We start from the raw sequence: 24,015 nt of genomic DNA, 5'->3' as shown, positions 1-24,015 counted from the left end.
CATTATGGTTTATGTAAATTTCATTATCTAGCATTTTTAGAAGATGGGACAGGTTAATAAAAATGTTTCATGTTTTTTCTTGTGGTTTCCTTTTTTTTTTCTTCCTTTGATTTCCCACGTAATAGTTTTTATACATATGTTAGGTCCCATAAATCACCTCAGTTTACAAAGCTCTGTAACACTAAGATATAGCCTTTTTTCCAAAGCAACTATAGAATTAATTTGCACTTCTTATCTCTTGGTTTACTTCAGCACCAAATACTGATTTCTACATTAAAACTTTGAATTGGAAAAGATTAGAAATATGTTAATTATTAATAGGCTACTAGATTGATCCATTCACCCAGCAACTATTTATTTTGCGTATATACCATGTGCCAGAGTGCACTTTGACTATCCCTCCTAAATTTATTTAGCTCTTACAAGTTTACAGCTAATTTCTACTGCATCACTGGAATTGCCTTTTTGTACATGTTGCATACAGATACTCATGGACATAGCAAAGAAGACTGCAAGGGAACTGTTGTATCAAGCATATCTTTATTTTTTTTTTTAATATTTATTTATTTACTTTGGAGAGAGAGAGAACACAAGCAGGGGAGGGACAGAGGGAGAGGGAGAGAAAGCATCCTAAGCAGACTTTGCACTGTCAGCACGGAGTCTGATGTAGGGCTCAAACTCACAAACCTTGAGATTAAAACCTGAGCTGAAATCAAGAGTCAGACGCTCAACCGACTGACCACCCAAGCACTCCTCAAGTATGCCTTTAAAAAAAGTACTTCCTGATAGTTGGGTATAGAAGCCAGTCTTCATATAAAAGTGAAACTTACTTGACCAATGACAATAAAAATCAAAATTTCATTTTATTGTTCATGTTCTGTATTTGTATCCTCTGTTCAGGAAATCAAAGCAATGAAGAAAAGAATGAGTGAGCTATGTATTGACTTCAACAAAAATCTCAATGAGGATGATACCTTCCTTGTATTTTCTAAGGCCGAACTTGGTAAAATCCTGTGTTGTTTTTTTTTTTCTGGATTAAATAATATAATTTAGGCAAATAATGTTACCTCATAATTTGTCAAATCAGAGTTGAAAGAATTTTTTAAAAAATGAACCAGTGCCTTCTACAGAGCCCATCATGCTTTCTACAGAAAAGACAACCAAACCATGCATAGATTTTATGCTAATAAGAGTGTATACTGTTTTTAGAGACAGTTCAAAGGAGATTTCATAATATTTCTTGGTAAATTACACTGGTATTTAACAGCCTTCAGTGCCTTGACATTTTTTTTGCCTTATAATGTCCCCTACATTGTCACTTAACCTAGTGTCTTCTTAATCTGTTCTGGATCTTTCTTGGCTTAATTTTGTCTGTTCTCCATCAAAACACCATCTGTACCAGTGCACTGAAGCCTATTCATGTTTTGAATTACCACCTCCTAAGCCACCTGTCTTCTAACTACCACCCCCAATCCGGTAACATCCAAATGATATTATAAGGATTGTCATTATTTTACTTGAACTTCAATTACTCTACAGAATTCCTAGAGATTCTTAAAGGCACCATGCCAATGCTAAATCAACCAATAATGAGTGGAAGAAATTGATGTATGAGAAAATGATTTTTTGCAGGTGCTCTTCCTGATGATTTCATTGACAGTTTAGAAAAGACAGATGATGACAAGTATAAAATTACCTTAAAATATCCACACTATTTTCCCGTCATGAAGAAATGTTGCATTCCTGAAACCAGAAGGAAGATGGAAATGGCTTTTAATACAAGATGCAAAGAGGTACTCTAAATGTTTGTCTTTTGTCTTTATGGAAGATTTTAAGAAAGAGGTTTGCTTTGTTTACCAGTGTCAGAGTTAGCTCAGAGACCAGTACACTTATTTGTGTATTATGCCTCCTAATTCCTGAAAGCTTTTAGCTTTTCCCTTGCTCATTAGCAGCCTCAATGTGGCCATATCCTATGCTATTCTAATAAAAATAGAATGGGTTAAATAAACTAAAAGTTGTATTCTTTCACTAAGTTGCTAGTCAAGGGCTCGTGGAGCACCTGTCTTCAACAAGTGACTTCCAAGGCCATTCCAGCTGTCACCATTTCCCAGCTTCTTGGGAAGAAAGAAAATAAAGGACAGAGACAGCACTTTTAAGAAGACCTGGAAATGACATACATCAACTCCATCCACATCCCATTGACTCAAGATTCCATCATGTAGCCTTATCTAGCTGCAGGAGAACCTGGGAAGTATAGACTTTAGTTGGCAGTCTTTGGCTCAGCTCAGGGAATTCTATTACCAAAAAAGGAAGAAATAGAAATGCATTCTCAGAGTCAACTAGCCAGCTCCACCACAGTCTGCCTCTCTGGCTCTGCAGATAACTCCTTTTTTCCCCCAGATATAGAACCTATTCACCATATGTCAGATTCTAACCAGTTACTGCCTTGAGCTCAAGCCCCTGGATGTCTGGAGTCCTCCCCACTTGTAGCTTCTCATTATCTAGCAGCCTGTGAAAGAGAGGACAAGTTGTCTCGTCCATTCATCCCCACCATGCACACCCACTGATAGAATAGGAACAGAATAACCACACTAAAAGCTCCTGTTTGGAAAAGGAAAGCATGAGAAACATAGGCCTATACCAGTTTTCAAAAAGCTCTGGTGAAGTTCCTTGGATAGGTCATTAAAGTTATTTGGGTTTTTTTTCCAATAGGAGTTTGTTTTAGCAATTGTACTCCATGACGCCTGGTTTTACCTGCCAGAAATTCTTTCTTGCCTGTTACCTTCCATGACCATATCCTGGGTAGCTACTAATAAAGATTCCTGCTGATGCTGGTTTGACACCTGAGGATTGCTTTAGGGATCAAATAACCTCAAGCTTTTGTAGGCCAAGATCATGATGCCTTTGGTAATACAATTCCCTCAAAAACTTAGTAGGTTTATTGTCTGTTTGCTTCTAGTCAGATCCATGTTAAAACGATTACACCCAAATAATGTTTTGGTCAACATTTCTTACACCTACCAGATCTTTTTATATTGGCTCCTATATCCTATCCGTCCTGCTTTTTTTCAATTTAATGGAGTCTGTTTTGGGGCTTTCTGAAACAGTAGGCTTGAGGAGGAAGGCAACATTCTCAAATGCATCTCTACAATTCAGTAACTCTGAGTGAGTCTTTTCTCCCAATGTTAGGAGTACAGTCAGCTTTTCCAGCCATCTGAAGGCCCAGATTGTGGGCCATAGACAGAATCTCTGCTGGTAGAAGTCTTTTCCTTCCATCTTTGCAAACTGATCGCTTCTCACTTGAGAACTTGAGTTCATCTCTCTTATGTAGTCTTTCTAAAAGCCACAGATAACAACAAACATGCACCAACATTGTTAGTTTTCCCCCAACAGTTCCCCTAGAGCTAAGACTCTGTAGGTAATTGCCCTGCCTTCCAAGTAATGCTATGAAATAGCTTTAACAAATGTTACCATGGGGTATAAGGATTGTCACCCTCCCAGCCTGCACTTTGTCCTTACCTTCCATTCCCGTACATTTTTCATTTTTCTTATAGCAGCACCCTATTCCTAATAACAGCCTCTGTGGGTATAAGGTTACAGGTTAAGCAGCTAATAAAAGCCAGCCAAAAGCATAGTGACTCAAATAAGATAAAAGTTATTTCTCTTGAGAAAGGATTAGTGGTTGGCAGAGGTTGGGGACACTGGAGAATTGCTGTTTAATGGTTACCAAGTTTCCGTTTGGAGTGTTGGAAAAGTTTTGGAAACAGATAGTAGTAGTGGTTGCACAATAGCATAAATGCAATTTGTGCTACTGAATTGTACACTGAAAAATGTTTAAAATGGGAGTTCCAGCGGGAGTAGGAGCAGAGAGCCCTGAGCAGCCCAGCCCCCACTGGCCAGTTCGCATCACACCCCGAGGAGATGCAGCTACCTCAGCCAGCCCAGTCACTATCACGGCCACCACGAGCAGGGAATGGGGGACCCAGCCCTCACCCACCCTCTGCTCTGCAGACCCTAGGCCCCCTCACCTCCGTGGTCGGCAGAGACAGGTCATCACAACGAAGATTTTTGGAACTGTCCAGTGGTTCAGCGTGTAAGAAACAATTGTGGTTTCATCAACAGGAATGAGACCAAGGAAGATGCGTTTCTGCTCCAGACTGCCATAAAGAATAACCCGGTGTGGGCGCACCTGAGTGGCTCAGTGGGTTAAGCATCTGACTCTTGATTTCAGCTCAGGTCATGATCTCATGGTTGTGGGATCGAGCCCCACATTGGGTTCCATGTTGAGCATGAAGCCTGCCTGAGATGCTCTGTCCCTCTCTCTTTGTCCCTCTGCCCCATTCATGTATGCTTTCTCTCTCTCTCTCTCTCTCCCTCTCTCAAAATAAATAAATAAACATTAAAAAAAAAAAAAAGAATAACCCAGGGAGATACCTGCACAGTGTAGGAGGGGGAGAGACTGGAGTTTGGTGTTGGAGAAGGAAAGGGTATGGAGGCAGCAATTGTGACAGGCCCTCATGGAGCCCCAGCGCTAGGCAGTAAATGCACAGCTGATGGTAACTGTTACTGATTCTCTGTCATGGGGCTCCTCCCCACAGTTACCCACAGAAGTACCAGAATAGTGAGGTGGGGACTGGGAGAGAAGGGCTGGAATGGTGCTCCCGAAGGCCAGACCCTACCACGCCTGCCCTCCTGCAGGCCATGGTTCCTACCTGCCAGGGGTGGCAACCAGTCTTCCAACCCTCCCGTGCAGGGAGAAGTGCTAGAGGGCACTGGCAAGTAGAGTGAAGGAGAGCAAGGCAGACCATGACTCTACAGGGGTCCTCCTCTGCAGAGACAGCCTAGAGAGGATGGCAGTGAAGACAGTAAGGAAAATCAAGATGAGACCCAGTGTCAGCAGCCACCTCAGGGTCACTGCCGATACAACTTCAGTGACCCATACAGGCAACCAGAAAACCCTAAGCCACAAGATGGCACAGAGACCAAAGCAGCCAAATCTACAGGCTGAGAAGTAGTCTGCTGGCTGAGTAAATGCCGGCTTACCTTCTCTACCATCATATGGTTTCATCCTTCCACAAGAAGTGAATATGAAATTCCAACAATAAGAAATGAACAAGGAGTACCTGGGTAGCTCAGTCGGTTATGCATTTGGCTCAGGTCATGATCTCAGTTCATGAGTTTGAGTCCCGCATTGGGCTCTGTGCTGACGGCTCCGAGCCTACAGCCTGCTTTAGATTCTGTCTCTTTCTCCCTGCCCATGCCCTGCTTGTTCTCTGTCTCTCAAGTGTAAAAATTAAAACATAAAAAAAAAAAAAAAGAAATGGACAAAAGATTGGAGCTGAAGACCTGAAGTGCTTGCCTTTTGTCCATTGAACAGATAACTAAAACTTCTAATCTGCATTATCTATACAACATGGGGTTTTTATTATTTTTACCTAAAGACATCTCTTTTTGGTAATGACCAATATTTTTTTTAAATTTAAGCCTGATTTTTCTCAATATGTCTTTAAAGGTTTTTAAAATGTTTTCCTATCTGGTCAAGTTGAGATTTTTAAGAATCTCATTTTTAATGTGTAATGAAAGTTTACAACTTGATTTTTTCAAAAAGTGATTTTTTCAAAAAGTCAACAGTTGGCAAGCGCCTGTTAATAAAGGTCTTAAATAATTTTTAAATAGTTAAAATGGCATATTTTACGTTATATATGTTTTACCACAGTTTTTTTTAAGTTTATTTGTTTTTTGAGAGAAAGAGCATGAGTGGGGAGGGGCAGAGAGAGGGGGACAGAGGATTCAAAGCAGGCTCCAAAGCTCCACGCCGACAGCAGTGAGCTTGTCGCAGGGTTCAAACTCCCAAACTACCAGACCATGACCCAAGCCAAAATTGGACATTCAACCAACTGAGCCATCCAAGTGGCCCTGTTTTACGCAATTTTTAAAGAAAGGTTTATTTGCCTTGCAACTAACAGTACATAGATGAGTGATCCGCCCTGGAAGGGATAGTTCTGCAGTCCTCGCTATTGTGGCTTTTAAGGTCATCATCGTCTGCATTTAACAGCTGGTGAGATAAGCCTCTATAAAGAGATGAGCCAGGAATTTCACTCATCACCTCATTGACAGTCCCTTGTCCCATTGTGTATCACGTGGCCACAACTAGTTTTAAGGAAGGGTAGGGAAGGCAGTCAGGGTACCATGTGTCCGGCAAAACCTCAGGAAATTCTATTACTATAAGAAAGAATGGGGGAGGGTGAGTATTTGGAGAAAATTGGCAGTCCAGAGAGGTCTGGGATAACTGAAAAAGATGGAAGAAAAACTCAAACTAGTTAATTATATTATATTTTTCCCTCCTGCCCCCTTCCTCAAACTAGTTAATTTTAGAACTTGAAGAATTATATTACGTGTTTCTCTTATCCATGTTTCCATACTTGAAGGTTTTTTTTTGTTTTGTTTTGTTATTTTAGAGCGTGTATGAACAGGGGAGAGGGGGAGAGAGAGAGAGAGAGAGAGAATCTTAAGCATGGCTCCATGCTCATCAGAGCCCAATGCGGGGCTTGATTTCATAACCCTGGGATCATGATCTGAGCCAAAATCAAGAGTCAGATGCTGAACTGACTATATGTAGTATTTGCTCTTGTACCAGGTACTTTTCTGTACACTTGACCTATATTCTTACTTGAATCTTCATTATCACACTGTGCCTTAGCTACTTTTATTAGCCACATCTTACAAACGAAAAAATTAGGCTTGGAAAGGTTAAAGGACTTCTCAAAGGCTCAAATGGTGGAGCCTAATTATGAACCCAGGTAGACTAACCCCAGTGTGTGATCTTCTTTAGAAACATGTCTGTAAATAAATTTGCTGATTTAATCATTGGGGGTAATTTTTCTTTAGCCCCAACATTTATTTGCTTTCTCCATGGGATTACTCTTCCTTTTGTTGCTAAAATAAATAAAGCAATATCATTATTTGTATTCTTAATACATACAGAAAGCAAAAAAAAAAAAAAAAAAATGTTTGTTATAATTTGAGACAAATCCCTGAAGCATTTGTAAGTGTAGAGAGTTCTACGGCATTAAGTCCATTCACATTGTTCTGCAACAATCACCACCATGTGTCTTCAGACTTGCTCATCTTTCTCATCTAAGACTCTGTACTCATTAAACACTAACTCCGAATCCCCCTGCCCCCTCCCCGTGGCATCCACTGTTCTACTTTCTGGCTCTATGAATTTGACTCCTCTAGGAACCTCATGTAAGTGGAATCAGAATATTTATCCTTTTGTGACCTCCTTATTTTACTTAGCATATCCATATTTTATCCATATTTTATCCAGGTTTATCCATATTTTAGCATGTGTCAAAATTTCTTTTCCTTTTTAAGATGGAATAATATTCCATTATACGTATATACCACATTTTCTTTTTTTTTTAATTTCTTTTTTTTAATGTTTATTTATCTTTGAGAGAAACAGAGCGCAAGCTGGGGATGGGTAGAGAGAGAGGGAGACACAGAATCCAAAGTGGGCTCCAGGCTCGAGCTATCAGCACAGAGCCCAATGTGGGGCTTGAACTCACAAATGGCAAGGTCATGACCTGAGCTGAAGTCAGATGCTTAGCCGACTGAGCCACCCAGATGCCCCTTTCTTCTTCATCTTTTTTTTTATGTTTATTTTTGAGACAGAGAGAAACAGAGTGCAAGTGGGGGAGGGGCAGAGAGAGACACACAGAATCTGAAGAGGCTCCAGGCTCCAAGCTGTCAACATAGAGCCTGACGTGGGCTTGAACTCACAAACTGCGAGATCATGACCTGAGCCGAAGTCAGATACTCAACTGACTAAGCCACCCAGGTGCCCCACGTTTTCTTTTTCCATTCATCCACTGATGGACATTTGGGATGCTTTCACCACTTGGCTAATATTCATATAATGCTGTAGTGAACACAGGTGTACAAATATCTGTTTGAGTGCCTGCTTCCGCTCTTTGGGATGTATACCCCCAAGTGAAATTGCTGTATCATATGGTAATTATGTGTTTAATTTTTTGAGGAATTGCAATACTGTTTTCCATAGCAGCTATACTTTTTACATTCACATCAGTAACACACAGAGTTTCCAAATTCTTCACATCCTCATTAATACTATTTTTTTAAATAGCCATACTATATGTGAAGTTAAAGTGACAAATATACATATATGAATATATATATATATATATATATATATATATATATATATATATATATTTAACCACCAAAAAAACAACTTAATATACATATACATTTGTTATAGTCTTGTCAATGAAATTAAATGTGGAATCACTGTGGTCCTTAAGAATACATTTTTATACATTTTAACTCTTTTTTTTTTTTAATGTTTATTTATTTTTGAGAGAGAGACAGAGTGCGAGCAGCTGAGGGGCAGAGAGAGAGGGAGACACAGAATCCAAAGCAGGCTCTAGGCTCTGAGCTGTCAGCACAGAGCCTGATTCAGGGCTAAAACTGACAAATCATAAGATCATGACCTGAGCCGAAGTCAGACACTTAACCTACTCAGCCACCCAGGCACCCTAATACATTTTAACTCTTAAGTTTACAGTACCTAAAATTTTATTAAGACCTCAAAGGAGTCCCCTGAGGCTTAAAAAGTCAATTATTTCAGAAATAAAATTGGATCATGAATTTTTTTTTAAATATTTTTGAGAGAGAGAGAGCACAAGCAGGGGAGGGGCAGAAAAAGAGAGGGAGATACAGAATCCAAAGCAGGCTCCAGGCTCTGAGCTGTCAGCACAAAGTCCGATGCAGGGCTCAAACCCATGAATTGTGAGATAATGACCTGAGCTGAAGTTGGACCTTTAACTGACTGAGCCATCGAGGTACCCCTGGATCATGAATTTTAAAAATGTCTGTAACACTGAAATGGAGTAATTTATTACAAGGTTGAGATGGTCTAAAAATATTTGACAGTTTACCAACCCCAAAACACATGTAATAACTTCCTTTTAGTTCTTTGGATCCAGTGAATTATTAATCTTTGTTTTTGTTGTTTATTACCAGGAAAACACCTTAATTCTGCAGCAGCTACTCCCACTGAGGGCCAAGGTAGCCAAACTCCTCGGCTACAGCACACATGCTGACTTTGTCCTTGAAATGAACACTGCAAAGAGTACAAGCCATGTAACAGCCTTTCTAGGTTGGGTCTCTTTTAAATCTGTTTTGTATTTCCATTTTTCTTTGTCTTTGAGTGTTGAACTGTATTTGGCTAACTGTGTATGTTCTTATTATGTATTTATCCTTTACTCTTTGTCACATATGTAAGATAAACGTGTGTTTGGTCCTGTAGGGGACATGGCAATTTGAAAGGGAGCCCCAGAGTGTAAGGTGAAGCCAACAGCATGAGGAATGCTGTAAGGAGAAAGAAGGAAACTTATGGAGTATACAAAGCGATACAGTTCTGACTAAAACTGTGAGAGAGTGTGTGAATACAGGCGGCAAGAGGGTAACTCAGATGGGAATATGCCAATTTTAAATTAAAATAAATTAGGGAGAAATTAAAATAGAATTAACCACAGTATATAAATTGTGGCATCCATCTAAAAAGTGGAATTGCTAAAAGTGTCCAATTAGACGTTCTTCATAGGAAGGGATTAGTGATAAACCCATGGCTGTTTAGGCGTTGAGTAGTTTTTACTAATAGTGATCCCAGGTCACATCTGATTTATTTTCCCTGGCTTTTTCAGGAGTCTAATCTCATTGAAGAATAATCATGTATATGAGCTGGTTGCACTATTGTTTTGTTTCCTGAATTATAACACTCTGGAGTCAGAGTTCTCTGAGATAAACTTGAGCTTTGTTGATGGTGTGAGGAAGTTATGGCCTGGTTTGGCTGGTGCTAAAAAAAATGGGAGGGCAAGGAGCCATGAAATAAATTACCCTGAAAAGAACAGCCGTGCTGTCATAACAGAGCCTGCTATCCATCCCTCCCTCCCTCTTTCCTTCCGCCCTTCCTTGCTCCCAATTATCTGTATCAAGTATTCAAAGCAGGAAGCACCATGCTAAAACAGCAGTATATGTATGAATGTGCTTGCTCCCAGAAGCAGTAAATCACTGACTTTTCTCACTTCCCTCACAGATGATTTAAGCCAGAAATTAAAACCCTTGGGTGAGGCAGAGCGAGAGTTTATTTTGAATTTGAAGAAAAAGGAATGTGAAGAGAGAGGTTTTGAATACGATGGGAAAATCAACGCCTGGGATCTCCATTACTACATGACTCAGACGGAAGAACTCAAGTATTCCATAGATCAAGAGATACTCAAGGAATACTTCCCAATTGAAGTGGTCACTGAAGGCTTACTCAACATCTACCAGGAGTTGTTGGGGCTTTCATTTGAGCAAGTGGCAGATGCTCATGTGTGGAATACAAGTGTTACACTTTACACTGTGAAGGATAAAGCCACAGGAGAAGTACTGGGACAGTTCTACTTGGACCTCTATCCAAGGTACTGAGGATCACGTTGTTGGAAGGAAGGGACCTTAGGGATTCAGTTCCTACCCAGATTAAGACTCTTGTCTTCCAGAGTTCTCTTGTGTGGTTCTCCATAATGCAAGTAGAGATACAAGCTCTGAAGCCAGAGAGTCTGGCTCCGATACTTACTAGGCAACTTACTTAATGTTCCTGCGCCTCAGTTTCTTTACCTATATTATAGGTCCGATAAAACAGGAATGTTACTTCTACCTGCTTTGTAGAAGGATAAAATGATTAATCACATGCAAAACATTAATTGGAAGACTACCCAGCATATAGCAATTGCAGCAATTTGCAGCTGTTATCATCGTTATCATCATTATCTAGTTTGTGTACTACACTTACTTAATTTTAAATTGGCCCCCAAAATATTTGTTATTCAGGTAATCTGTCTGCCAGTACTCTTCAGTCTATGGCCACTTTCCTGAGTCTGGCTGAGAGGCAGCGTAATACAGTAAGAATACTACAGTCTTTGTAGTCATTCAAATTGAGTTGGGATGCTTAAGTGACTTAATCTCTTTGAGACTCCATCTCTTCCTCTGTAGTATGGGGCTGGTGATCCCTTTATAGGATTGTTCTGTGCATCAGGCTGTATATGCATATCACCCAGGCTAGGTATTCAGCCAATGATAAGAATTCAAAATACTATCTCTGAAACATGTGGTAACTATGGACTCTGTTTCATCAGACATGAAAGGATTTGAATCACATTCTCTCTAGGCTGCTTTCTTTTTTTTTTTTTTAACATTTTTTTAATGTTTATTTATTTTTGAGAGGTGGGGGAGGGGCAGAGAGTGGGAGACACAGAACCTGTAGCAGGCTCCAGGCTCTGAGCCCAACACGGGGCTCAAACCCACAAACCACGAGATCATGACCTGAGCCAAAGTCGGATGTTTAACTGACTGAGCCACCCAGGCGCCCCTCTAAGCTCCTTTCTAAACCAAAGCCAGCCTGTTAACCAATTACCAATTCATCTTACTAAATAGGCCAAAGGAAATTACAGTATCCCCCTACTTGAGCAGCATAAACAAGTTTTTAATCCACAGACTTTAGGTGACTTTGGGTAGCTGCTGGGAAGGAGGCTGAATAACTATGCCATTCAGACAAGTGGACGGACAGTGATGTCTTATCCCAATGTTTTATGGACTTAATTTCACTTTTGATATGGTCTAAAAATAAGCCCTTGTCAAATGTAGATGGATCTATTTTTAATTGAAGAGTGTCAGCATACAATTTTAAGCAAGAATTCTTTCAGGAGAGATCCTTCAACCTTGGAGTCTTCTGTAACTGTCCCCAAATTCTACTTCCAGTGTCAAAGTTAGCAGTTCTTGCCACCCCATCCTGCTGTCTCCCTGCCAACATATCATTGATTTCTTTCATACTCTAATATCTAGCCATTCCTACCAGCACTGGTATGGGGATCAGAAGCTGATCTCTTGTGAAAGTAGTGACCTACTTAATATTCACTTCCTGTCACCTTCCTGTCACTCCATAGAAGTAAGGTAGGGTAATTTGTGTTGTGACTCAAAAAAGGATTTTTGGAATAGGTCTAAGAAAGATCAGTTACTTTTTTTTAATCACATTTCAATTTTTTTCATTGAATACTGAGATCTTCAAAAGAAAAACAAAAGTATTCTGATGGTTCCAATAGAAGATGCTTGATAAGGAAAGGACATTTTTTTTTAAATCCACATCATTTTATAAACAATATGTGAAAAGGCAAAACCTCAGAATAAAGAATCCCTTAAAATTAAATGTGTCAAGTTTATTTTTTAAAAGGAAAGATTAAAAACCCCTCAATGGCACTGATTTTTAAATTGATAGAAAATCTTTGATTTTAAGCTATTCTTACACTTTAAAAATTCTCCAAATATCTCAACCCTTGTCTCTCTAACATAGTAGCACTGACATTACTCTCAAATTAGGAATACTTTGGAGGGGGTGTGGGGAGGATACGTTTTTAGCCTTTCATAATGTACCAAGAGGTATAAAATATAACAGGATATACATGTTCCAGATTACTTTAGTTATTTTTCCCCCGTTAAAAATAAGATTTATGGATCTCTTTATGCATTTCCAGCTAACTACACAAAATTCTTCCAGAAACACTGATTAGCCCATTGAACAACCAGAAGGTTGGCTGGATGAAAATTTTATGACATTCGTTGTACAGTTTCTGGTGTACATGTTCATGGGTTCTCTCCCCTTCTCTCTCTGCCTTCCCTTCCCATGTCCCTGCTCAGGGATGATTCAGCCTGTTCAGTGGTCCCGCCCCACCCTCAGTGGTATGTCTGGGTCCACACTATGTCCCTGTCCTTCCTTCAGAAGTAGAGGTTTTTTTCTCTTCTCTTTCCCAGTGGCAGTGGGTTTTCACCAGTGCTGATAGGACAACAGGGTTTGTTGCCTTTCCTCCCAGAAGGCAGTGCTTCATTCCTTTATCAAGGTAGAGGCTCCCTATCCCCAGGCCTACATCAAGACTGATGCTGTCTCAGGGCTGTCATCCTGCTACCGTCCTTTTGTGTGTGTCCAGGGAGAAGACCCTGCAAATGGCTATATTATTTATATATATATATATATATCTCCCAGTGTCTCCCTGTTTTGCTGGCCCACGATGGCCTTTAACAGTTTTGTTTTTTTTATAAATTTGTGTTTGTTTGTTTATTTTGAGAGAGAGCGAGCAAGCAGGGGAGGGGCAGAAAGAGCGGGAGAGAGAAAGAATCCTAAGCAGGCTCTGAGGTGTCAGCACGGCGCCCAGTGTGGGGCTCGAACGAACAAAAAAACAGTGAGATGTAACCTGAGCCAAAACCAAGAGTCAGCCACTTAACCTACTGAGCCACCCAGGTGCCCCTAACAATTTGTTAAAAGACTTTTCTCACTGGTGTTTGTAGTATTTGCCCCAGGTGAAAAAATGCTTGCTTCCTCACTTCCTCTCTCCTTAAAGTCATCTGTCTTAGATTGTGAGTTAGTTGATTGCCTTCCGATTTCTGATAAATTCAAGAAAAGTTGTGATTTGGAGACTGTGCAGCATATTGTTATACAGATATAGGAACAACACACTTTTCAGCTTTATACCTCATAATAGAAAGCTGGAAAAGGCTAGTTTTTTTTTTTTTATTTTATTTTTTTAATTGAATGGCATCAGTGGGGGGGGGGGGGGGGAAAGACGAGTAGTCAGCAAGTAAAGATAAAACAAAAAAATGTATGTATAAATCAAAACAAATCAAATTAAAAGTTCTACCCCAAACCTGAAAGTACCATTAGTTTTCTGAGGGAAAAAAAAAAAGAAGAAGAAGGAAGCCTACTTCTAGAATAAAGTCCAGTTGCACATAGCTTTTTGGAGAGACCATCACTGATACCCCATTGTCCAAGAATAGACCACTTTATAGTATAATTTATGCTTTTTCCTAAGCTAACTAAAAGTATTCTGTTTCAAAAAGTCCTGACTAGTTTATAAAAGGAGCTCATTTACTTGTGAATACTTATTCTTCCTTCCTTGAATAAAAGGAAAAACTTATTGTCTGGTATTTGGTTTTTATCAATTCTCACTTTAAGAAAAAACTACCTAGTGTATCAAACTATATCTTTTACCTCAAGCTTGCTTCAACACAGTTTAGTGTTTAGTGACACCATCTTTGAAGGAGAAAAGCAAGATCCCATTAAAATAAATTAAACACTGAGCTCTACAGTAGGTGTGGTGTATATTCTTAATTCTTACATTAAGATTTTTCAACAGAAGAAACCTTGGCGATATAACTCATGTGAAGTGATAGTGGGGTTTTTATTTGCTTAGTTTTAGTTTGTCCATTTTAATAAAATGCTGACCTACTTTCTAAAGGGTGGATTACATGTTCCAAAGTGTCCTCTGGTATCAAATAAGACTTAATGACTGAGAGAGGTCACAGCAATGTTGTTGCTAGAGAAGAGCGTTCCTATCTCACCAACAATGCTTCTGGTTCCCAGGGAAGGAAAGTACAACCATGCAGCCTGCTTTGGTCTCCAGCCCGGCTGCCTCCTCCCTGATGGGAGCCGCATGATGTCGGTGGCTGCCCTTGTGGTGAACTTCTCGCAGCCAATAGCTGGTCGTCCCTCTCTCCTGAGGCATGATGAGGTGCGGACTTACTTCCATGAATTTGGTCATGTCATGCATCAGATTTGTGCACAGGTGAGTGAGTGTTTTATAGTAAACCTATCAGTTGCTTTTCTGGCTTTTTATTTTTTCTACTGCTGTTAGGTTCCTCCCCTTACATGTGTTTTCAAAAGCTGAATGTGCTCAAGAATTTCATAGGCCTTCTGTAAAAACATGAAATTTTTCTTATTGTGTCCTCTTTAACACCAGATTTTTACTAGGAATTTAATTCACTGATCAAAGAGCTCACTGAAGACCACCCTGCAGAAGAAAAAGAAGGAAGACTTATCATTAAGGGTTACAAATACTCTGTTTTTTTCCTTTCATTCTTTTCTTCTGCATAGGAATTTAGTGTAAGCTTCACAGATAAACTATGCTGTAATCTGTCTCTTCCACTTACTAATGCTTTGTTTAGTTCAGTGGTTTAGTGGTTTTCAATGGTCTCAGACTCAACTCTTTTTTTTAATAATAAATTATGTTGAAACACCTTCCATTACTAGCTTCAAATCAAAATCATAGGTAATATACTATAACCATGGGGAGACTTTGCGAAGAAGTGCATGTGGGTATGTGCAGTAGATTGCAACTCATTTTCTTTACTTCTGAAAATGAAAAGTACATTTTTTCTCAGCTTTGTAATACAGTTTGGTAAACTCGCCCCACACTATTCTAGGATAAACCATACGAACTTGTTCATATTTAGCTGTTATTTGACATATGAAAACATCAAGTTAGTAGTTCAGCCTGACAGTTTAGAAAACTAATGTTAACAGAAATGGAGGAACAGTTTTCCAAATTCGAAATCTCTATGCATCTCTAAAGGTAAACTTGTTAATAAGAAATTTTTGGTTAGAATAATTTCATATTTACAGAAAACTTTCAAAGATAGTATAAAAATTGCCCAGGTATCCCTCACCTTATTTCCTCTACTGTTAACATCTAATGTTATTGTAATACATTTGTCACAACCAAGAAGCCAATATTGCTACAGTACTCCTAACTATACTCAGCACTTTATTTTGATTTTGCTCTTTTTTTCCCTAACAGCCTTTCTCCATACAAAGAATTTTTTAAATTGATAGAATGCCCTCACTGAACATAAAATAAATATATTTTTATGTTTTCCAAATAGTAATGCCTGGATATGGCTATGTAGTAAGACATAATGAAGTATTCATTATGAATAAAATCCAGTAGCAGAAACTACAGAGTGATAAATGTGGTTTGCGTTGTCAACTCAAGTCCTAGAACGGTATTGCCAAATGTCTTGGTTCAGGTTACTATAGTAGAATACCATAGACTAGGTGGCTTATAAGCAACGGAAATTTATTTCTTAGTCAGTTCCGGAGGCTAAAAGACCAAGATCATGGTGCTGGCAGATTTGGTGTCTGGTGAGAACCTGCTTTCTGGTTCAGAGATGGTGCCTTCTCACTATGTCTTCACATGGTGGACAGGGCAGGGGAACTCCCTGGGATCTCTCTTGTAAGGACACTAAATCCCACTAATGGAGGCTCTACCTTCATGACCTAAGTACCTCGCAAAGGCTTTATTACCTACCATCACATTGGAGGTTACGTTTTAACATATGAATGGGGGATCAGAGAGACATTCCATATTGGTCAATAGCACCAGTGGTGACATGATTTTCTAATATGGTGAGCATCTCTTGGGAAACTTCTAAACAAAAAAGCAGTCTTACTTTGATTTACACAGTAGATCCCAGTAAGGAGTCCTGGAAATTAAAAGTGGGTAAAAAATAATTTACAGAAATATGTGCAATAGAGTTGGTGTCTGGGCTCACTTAATTATAGATTTTTCACTTGTGTGAATATCCAGTAGGATATATGAATGGCCTGCAGCATATGGGACCTTTTTTTTTTTTAATTTTCCTGGTATGTACAATTCAGTCCTGGACATCTAGCATCCCCAGCCCTCACAACTGCTCCTAATCATTATAATGACTAAAAATGTACCTACTTAATTCCACAATACCACTGTCACTATTGTTAAAAAAAACTGTTTAGTTGTTTCAACATTTTATCTTTACATTCTGGTATTTCCGTGTTTAAAAAAAAAACATAGGGAAATAAGATATGAATCTGTTCAGGTAAAAAAGTCCTTATATACTGATATAGCCATTTCTATCCTGTGTTCAAGCCAAGGAAAGGAAATCTTTCAGAATAAACTAAATTTTCTTTCTTATAGTCTTAAAGTACTTTCACAGCTATAGGGATCCTGAAATATTTATTTTCAGTCATTGTCCATTCTCTGGCTGACATTTCCTTTAATTAGGATAAGTCTAGTTTTCGTTTTTCTAAAATGTTGTAATGAATAATGTAGTATATTTTAATTATATTGATATAATTATTGATATACATCTATGAATATATAATATATACATGAGTCAGTATATGTACTCATATACTGATGATAGTATATATGATGATGACAGTTTTCGTATATGGTGTCTCTTGAAACAGTGGACTATATTCAATTCTTGGAGTTTGCCTAACCTCCTCCATGAACACAAAATGTGTCATATAGTTAAATAGTATGTAGTACAATCCCTTGATCGGTCATCTCCTCACAAGATTATCTTTGAAAAAATCTCTATTTGTCTTTTAATTCTTTCAAGTGTCCTGTAATGTTTTAAGAACTTTTAAAGATAAAAATGTTGAATTACCATGTTGTACACCTGAAATTAATATTATATGTCCACTACACATCAATTAAAATAAAAAGAACTTTTAGGTAATTGTATACAGAACCAATAATCACTACTTTTTCTCAAAAGTAATGGGCACAGGACCATTTTTTTGCAGCTCTATACTAATTTCAAAACCTTTTGGGGCGCCTGGGTGGCTCAGTCGGTTAAGCGTCCGACTTCAGCCCAGGTCACGATCTCGCGGTCCGTGAGTTCGAGCCCCGCGTCGGGTTCTGCGCTGATGGCTCAGAGCCTGGAGCCTGTTTCCGATTCTGTCTCCCTCTCTCTCTGCCCCTCCCCCGTTCATGCTGTCTCTCTCTGTCTCAAAAATAAATAAAAACGTTAAAAAAAAAAATAAAAAATAAAAAAAATAAAAAAAACTTTTGTATTGACCTAAACTGGGTGGTAGTGAATAAGGAGCTTAATAGCTTCTGTGTTTAGTAATACATCTGACTTCCCTGAGAAATACATAGTGAATTAAATTTGCCATACATATTCACTGGATTGATTTTAAGATATAGCAGCTCACTGTTTAGGTTCCTCACCTTGGCAGTGTACAAGTTTGATGATCAGAAGAGCTCGTTGGAGCTTGTCATAGTAATATTTAAATGTGTCTGCAGGAACATCCAGTTTTCAAACATGTAAGTGCACTAGTTCAATATGTCTACTGTCTCATCATTCAGGAGATAAAGTTTCACTCATATTTTCTTGTGTTTATACTACTGGATATATAATTTTGAAGATACAATCACAAGGTGGTATCTTTAGAATCTGTTCCTGTTTCTTGGCTTTATTGTGGTTTGGGCTCTCAGTAATCACTGGCCTTTTGAACTTAGGTAGAAAAGAAAAGTCATACTTCTTAATAGCTTCCATTGGGATGTTTGTGTTCGTTTGCACATTAAAAGCAATGAGTTTTGGACTGTCAGAGATCATTTTAAAGCAACACATAATCATAATAAAGCCTTATTAATTCAAAGTGAAAGGAATGGAAGAGCAGAAAAACTTCAAATTATGTAATTCCAAATAATTTGTTAATTTGGTCAAAAGTCTAATAGAGAGCTTCTCGTCTTGTAAGTAAACCCTGTACCAGTCAGGAAGGCATGCTAGTGTTAGGATAAGAACACTGCATTAAAAACCATCCATGTACTTGTGGGCCTGACTGTGTGACTTTTGGCAAGTTATTTCACCTCCTTGAGCCATCTCATTTTTCTTACTCATAGATGAAGACAACACTTCTCATACCTACTTGCCTGGGGTGCTGGTGAGATTTAATAATGTGTGAAAGTTATTTGGTAAAGCATAAAGTGCCATATATATTTGAAGTATTTTTCTAACTATAATTTATACATAATGCAACCCTTTGGGGATCAATATGTAACACACAAGTCACAATTTAATAGGGGGGAAAAAAAGTCCATGAGGCAAAGTACTGTTGCTTACAGTTTAAGAGATTCACAAATGCTTATCCTCAGTGGATTTTGGGTGAAGATCTGTTGAAGGTGATTAGAAACCAAGTTTGGATTTTTCTGTTTTTTTAATGATTATTGCCTATTTGGAAATTTGATTCCAGAAGCCAGAACAGAATGAACAGTTTATAGAGGATTACAAATGGCGGGATTAGTTGAAGAGAATATATTCAGTATTAATATGGAAAAATAGATACTTGGAGGAAACCGAGGACAGTCACAATGACATCAGTCAAGACCATACCTGGTTAGGCAAACTGGGCAGGCTAAGAAGGATAATAACAGTCAAGGCTTGGTGAGCACTGTCCATGTTCCAGACACCATAATCACTGCCTTCCATTCATTAATTAATTTTATCCTCACAGTATTCCCTGAAGTGGATTTACCAACCTACTTCTCTTATTGTACTATTATTCCCCACATTTTCAAGCAGAGAAAACTGATACTCAAGAGGATTAAATGGTTCACCCACGATCTGTCATGCTCTTTGCTACTCTACTGACTATAACCATTTTTGTGCTCCTCTTCTGTGCCTTGGAGACAGCACTGTGTCATGTGGTCGGAATTTGGTCTCCCAAGTATGTATTCCTGTTGGATCGACTTTTACTTCCTTAGCTTCTTAAATGACATTCCCTCTAAATCAATCATACGTAATCACGTGTGGAATGAATGAGTTTATCTAGTTCCACATTTCCCTCTGTCTAAAGTGACCTTTTAGGTTTTAGTCCTGAAGTACAGTGAACACTTATCAACAACCTTGTAGCCTCTGCTCCCGACTCCCAGCCCTTACACTGTTAGTGTTTCCATCATCAGTGTTATAAGTGATTTCTTTCAGGATCTCAATTTTGTTAGTTTATGTGTGTTTTTATTTCTTTATATATATGGTTGTGTACACAGAACAAATGCTAAAGCCATAAACCAAATATGATGACCCATACATGGTTTATTTCTATGTGGGGACACACTTATTTTTTTTCATTTGCTTACTGTCTTTTCTACACGTGTTTTTTTTTTTAATAATTAGAAGAAGTTATTTTAAATGGAGGTAAATGTTTAGTTGATTCCTTAGAAGCAAAGGTATTGATTATCTGTTGTGTCTAACATGTGGTAGGATGGGGTTCAAAAGAAAAATAAAAAGGAGGTAATATTTTGAATGTTTTGAGTTTAGTTTGAGGACACAAAATACTAAATTAAAAGAAGAAGAATAGTAAGTAAAATGATATCAATTAAGTATTTATTAAGTATTGAAAGAAGACAGTAGAGTGGTGATGTTAGGTTGAGGCTAAGACGTCAGGTCAAGTATGAGAGTAAGAGAAAATATCTTAGAGTTGTTTAAGATTGGGTCTTCATACAGAAACATTGTCCTCATAGGGGTGCCTGAGTGGCTCAGTCATTTGAGCCTCCGACTTTTGCTCAGGTCACAATCTCCAGTTGTGAGTTTGAGCCCCATATCCCCCATATTGGGCTCTCTGCTGTCAGTGCAGAGCCTCCTTGGGATCCTCTGTCCTCCTCTCTGCCCCTCCCTCAGCCATGTGCATGTGCGTGCACTTGCTCTCTCTCAAGAATAAATATACATTAAAAAAAAATTCTCCTCATTCCTTCATTTATTTCACAAATATTTATTGACCATGTACTTTCTGGGCTTGTGCTGCATTTTGGAGATACACTGGTGAATATGGCACACATACTCCCTAACCTTCTTAGTTAGCATTTGAGTTTGAACTGAACTTTTATTTGTTTTTGTCTAAAAAAAAAAAAAAAAAAAGAAATTTATATACAGGAAGGAGTAGTCAGGAAGGTATAGCCATTTTGGGGATGAACCTGTGAGTTCAAGATGGCAGTATTTAAGACCTCTGTGGATTATGTGTCATTTCTCATGTCTTTTAAATCATGGTGGTGATACTGATCTGCTGAACTGTAGTACTGCTCTGAAGCTTAATAAGCAAGTTAACAAAGTGTTATTCAAGGTCTCTTTATTACTATTATTACTTCCAATGATGGCTAGGTGTATGTGAAGTTAAAAGTATGAACTTTAACCCTCTATTTGCAGCAAAGTCTAAGAGACACTGGCACTTTTCTTTTTTTAATGCTTTGTTACATAAATTTCTGCATCATCCATACATTTCGGGGCAATGTAAGAATGCTAAGAAATCATTAGGGGATCACCTTACACAGCCAAAGGCTAGTCTCTTGAGGCCTTTTCCTTTTCTAAACACAGTACATTTACTGATTTCAGCGATTGCTTTTTTTTGAGTTGGGATTTGGTATCATGAATATAACACTTTAGTTACAACCACTAAAATCAATCAGCCTCTTAATTAGAACAGTAACCCATAAGACTTTGGTCTTTAAATAGAGCAAAAACCCTTGTGACTTTTGAGCTTTAGTTGATGTAACTTGGTTCCAGCTCTTACTGTGTTGTATGAATTGAGAAGTTAATCTCTATAACATCGAGTCATCTGTTGTAAAAATCTATGGTGGTATATATTTTAGGCATCCTGTTGTCTGTTGAAAAGGTAATAAAGGTAAATCTCATAGTTTTAGACAACTTGCTTCCTCTCAAGAACTTCAGACCAAACAGAAATCTAAGTTTACGTTGTTTTCTAGACTTTTATTCTCAAAATATTTCTTGCACCAATAATGCTCTAAAACTTTTTTGAAGTGTCACCTGCAAAATGATTTAATTGAATTATTTTGTGTGTATTTTACAATGCTCTGCTTTATCAGGGAAGCATATTAACATCAATAGTTATTATAGCCCATAAGCTACTATATTTGACACGTTTGAATTGGTCTTACTGAAAACTGTATATTGGGGTGCCTGGGTGGATCGGTCGGTTGAATGCACAACTCTTGATTTCGGCCCAGGTTGTGATTCCAGGGTCATTGGATTGAGTCCCGCTTCAAGCTCCAGGCTCAGGATGTACCCTGCTTAAGATTCTCTCTCCCCACCCCCCCCCCCCTTGCTTGCACACACTCTCTCTTTCTCTCTCTCAAATAAAATTTTAAGGGTGCCTGGGTGGCTCAGTCACTTAAGCATCCAGTCAGTTAAGCGGCTCAGATCATGATCTCAGAGTTCATGAGATCGAGCCCTGTGTTGGGCTGTGTGCTAACAGCATGAAGCCCGCTTCAGTTTCTCTGTCTCCCTCTCTCCCTGCCCCTCTCCCACTTGCACTCTCTCTCTCAAAATGAATAAAATTAAAAACTTTAAAATAAAATTTTTAAAAATTTTAAAAAGGAGAAAACTGTATAAAGGACTTTTTAGGGTTCTTTGGAACCTAAATACTTTAATACTAGGGAGTAGTGTTTGCTGGCTGGTCAGCAGTGAGTAATAATTCAGCAGTCATGCTGTTTTGCTTGTCAGACCCCCAGCAGGCTCCTACATCCTAAGACTTGCTCAGAATTTCTTTGTAGACTTCTACAGTGGCTGACTGTGGATTCCTTTCTTTTTAGAATTTAGTTGTTTGCTGGAAATTGAGCTTTTGAATTTTGTAGGTTCTTTGTCCTCCTCATTTGAAAAATATTTAAATGATCTTGCTCAAAGGGCACACAGAGAAACAGCATGACTGACTTACGGGAAATTAGTAAGCAGTAGGGTTATTTTTAGCTTTTACTCCTTGCAAACATTTCCTTTTGTTCTTTAGAAGACATTCTTGATCTGTTCATTCATTTGCTGCACTCTCTCCCCCCACCCCCACCATGATTTGAGGCAGAATAAGTCCTCTCTTCTCTACTCTGCATGACATAACTGTGTTAATTCTTATTTTATTCAATTGCAACTCATGAGTTATTCATTTGTTCATGTTTTTCTAGGTTCTGAAATACCACCACCACCACCTCCAACCACACACACAATTTGTTGTTACTTGGAGTTGAGGTGTACCCTAATCTGCAGTGGCTACCTGAAAAATATTCACACAAGCAAAATATACAAAATGTATATTTTTCTCAAAATATTTTATAGTGGTAGCTGATGGTGTATTTGCCTTTATTTGCTCTGTTAATACTTACTTAAAAACTATAATCTTTAGAAAGTCATGCAATTAGTATTACAGAATCAGTCCCAAGTCCAGGGTAGATGGTTATAAAGGCTGACCTTTACATCCAGCCTCATGTTTGACCTTTGAAACAGACAGCTTCCAGTATATAGGGGAAGTAGGATTTCTAAGGAAATAGAACTGAAACCTCACTTTTGCTCTGTTTTTAAAGTTGCTTTTGATAAAAGACTTTGCTACTTTAGATAACTTCCAGGAGGATTTAGTTATTTTGTAACCTCGTAATTTAAACTTCCTTTTTTGTGTTTTTTTTTTTTCATTTTTCTATAAGGTAGAGAGGCATTATAGCAATTGTGGTTCCAACTGTGGATTCAGGGGCCAGGAGGGCGTCTGGGTGGCTTAGTCAGTTGAGCATCTGACTCTTGGTTTCGGCTCATGTCCCACAGTTCATGGGTTTGAGTCCTGCATCAGGTTCCATGCCAACTAACAGTTGCAGAGCCTGCTTGGGATTCTCTCTCCCCTCTTTCTGCCCCTCCCCTGCTCTCTCTCTCTTTCAAAATAAATAAATAAAAACTTTTTAAAAAAAACCTGAATTCTGGAATCAGACTACCTGGTTGCAAATCCTAGTTCTACTGTTAATTTCAGTATGTTTCAATTTCCTTATCTCAAAATGGAGATTACGGTATATACTTCATACAATTATTTTGGAATTTGAATCAGATAATCCAGGTAAAGGGCCTAGCATAATGCCTAAAGTGGTAAAGTCTCAATAGATATCCACTATTATCTGATTATTTTATCAGATTTTTTAAATCTAAATGTAGGATAGTTGTTATTTTAGATTATGTACCAGAAAGAGGCAAAATATTCAGTTTTCTGGAACCCTTGCCTCTTTTCTATAAGAATTTTTTATTAGGATGTCCTCAAACACAGGTGGCCTAATTCCAGCATCTAGTGAGTTTCATTCCCTTTGGCCCTTCAGTATTTGCAGCTCTTCATATCTAGAATCAGCGCAATTATGATAGGAAGTCAAGCAAAACATTTTTTTGCATAAAGAGAGGAAGGCAGAATGTGAAATGGCATTGACATCTGTGCTTCTGCCCTGGGCCAAAAGCAGAATCGTTATTTGCTGCTGATTTGGCATCCCATCTGCTGCCTTCTCCAGTGCTTAAGCCCTTCTTCCTTTCTCTTCCCCTCAGAGCCCCAGG

At 38.5% G+C, this 24,015-nt stretch overlaps 1 protein-coding gene across 1 annotated transcript in view; it reads left to right on the top strand.

Annotated features, from left to right (window-relative positions):
* NLN (neurolysin) overlaps positions 1 to 24,015 on the top strand; it is a 102,480-nt gene that overhangs the window by 62,453 nt on the left and 16,012 nt on the right. Inside the window, exons 5-9 of the mRNA XM_019414353.2 lie at positions 901 to 1,003; positions 1,633 to 1,793; positions 9,049 to 9,184; positions 10,124 to 10,490; positions 14,477 to 14,678. Of these exons, the coding sequence (XP_019269898.1) occupies positions 901 to 1,003; positions 1,633 to 1,793; positions 9,049 to 9,184; positions 10,124 to 10,490; positions 14,477 to 14,678 (969 nt within the window). The remainder of the gene's footprint in view (positions 1 to 900; positions 1,004 to 1,632; positions 1,794 to 9,048; positions 9,185 to 10,123; positions 10,491 to 14,476; positions 14,679 to 24,015) is intronic.

The sequence above is a fragment of the Panthera pardus genome, unplaced genomic scaffold, assembly GCF_024362965.1.
Source record: "Panthera pardus isolate Hobbes unplaced genomic scaffold, ASM2436296v1 HiC_scaffold_2, whole genome shotgun sequence".
Classification (NCBI taxonomy): Eukaryota; Metazoa; Chordata; class Mammalia; order Carnivora; family Felidae; genus Panthera; species Panthera pardus.
Note: the sequence above shows the minus strand (reverse complement) of the source record. Positions and strands in the feature narration are given on the sequence as shown.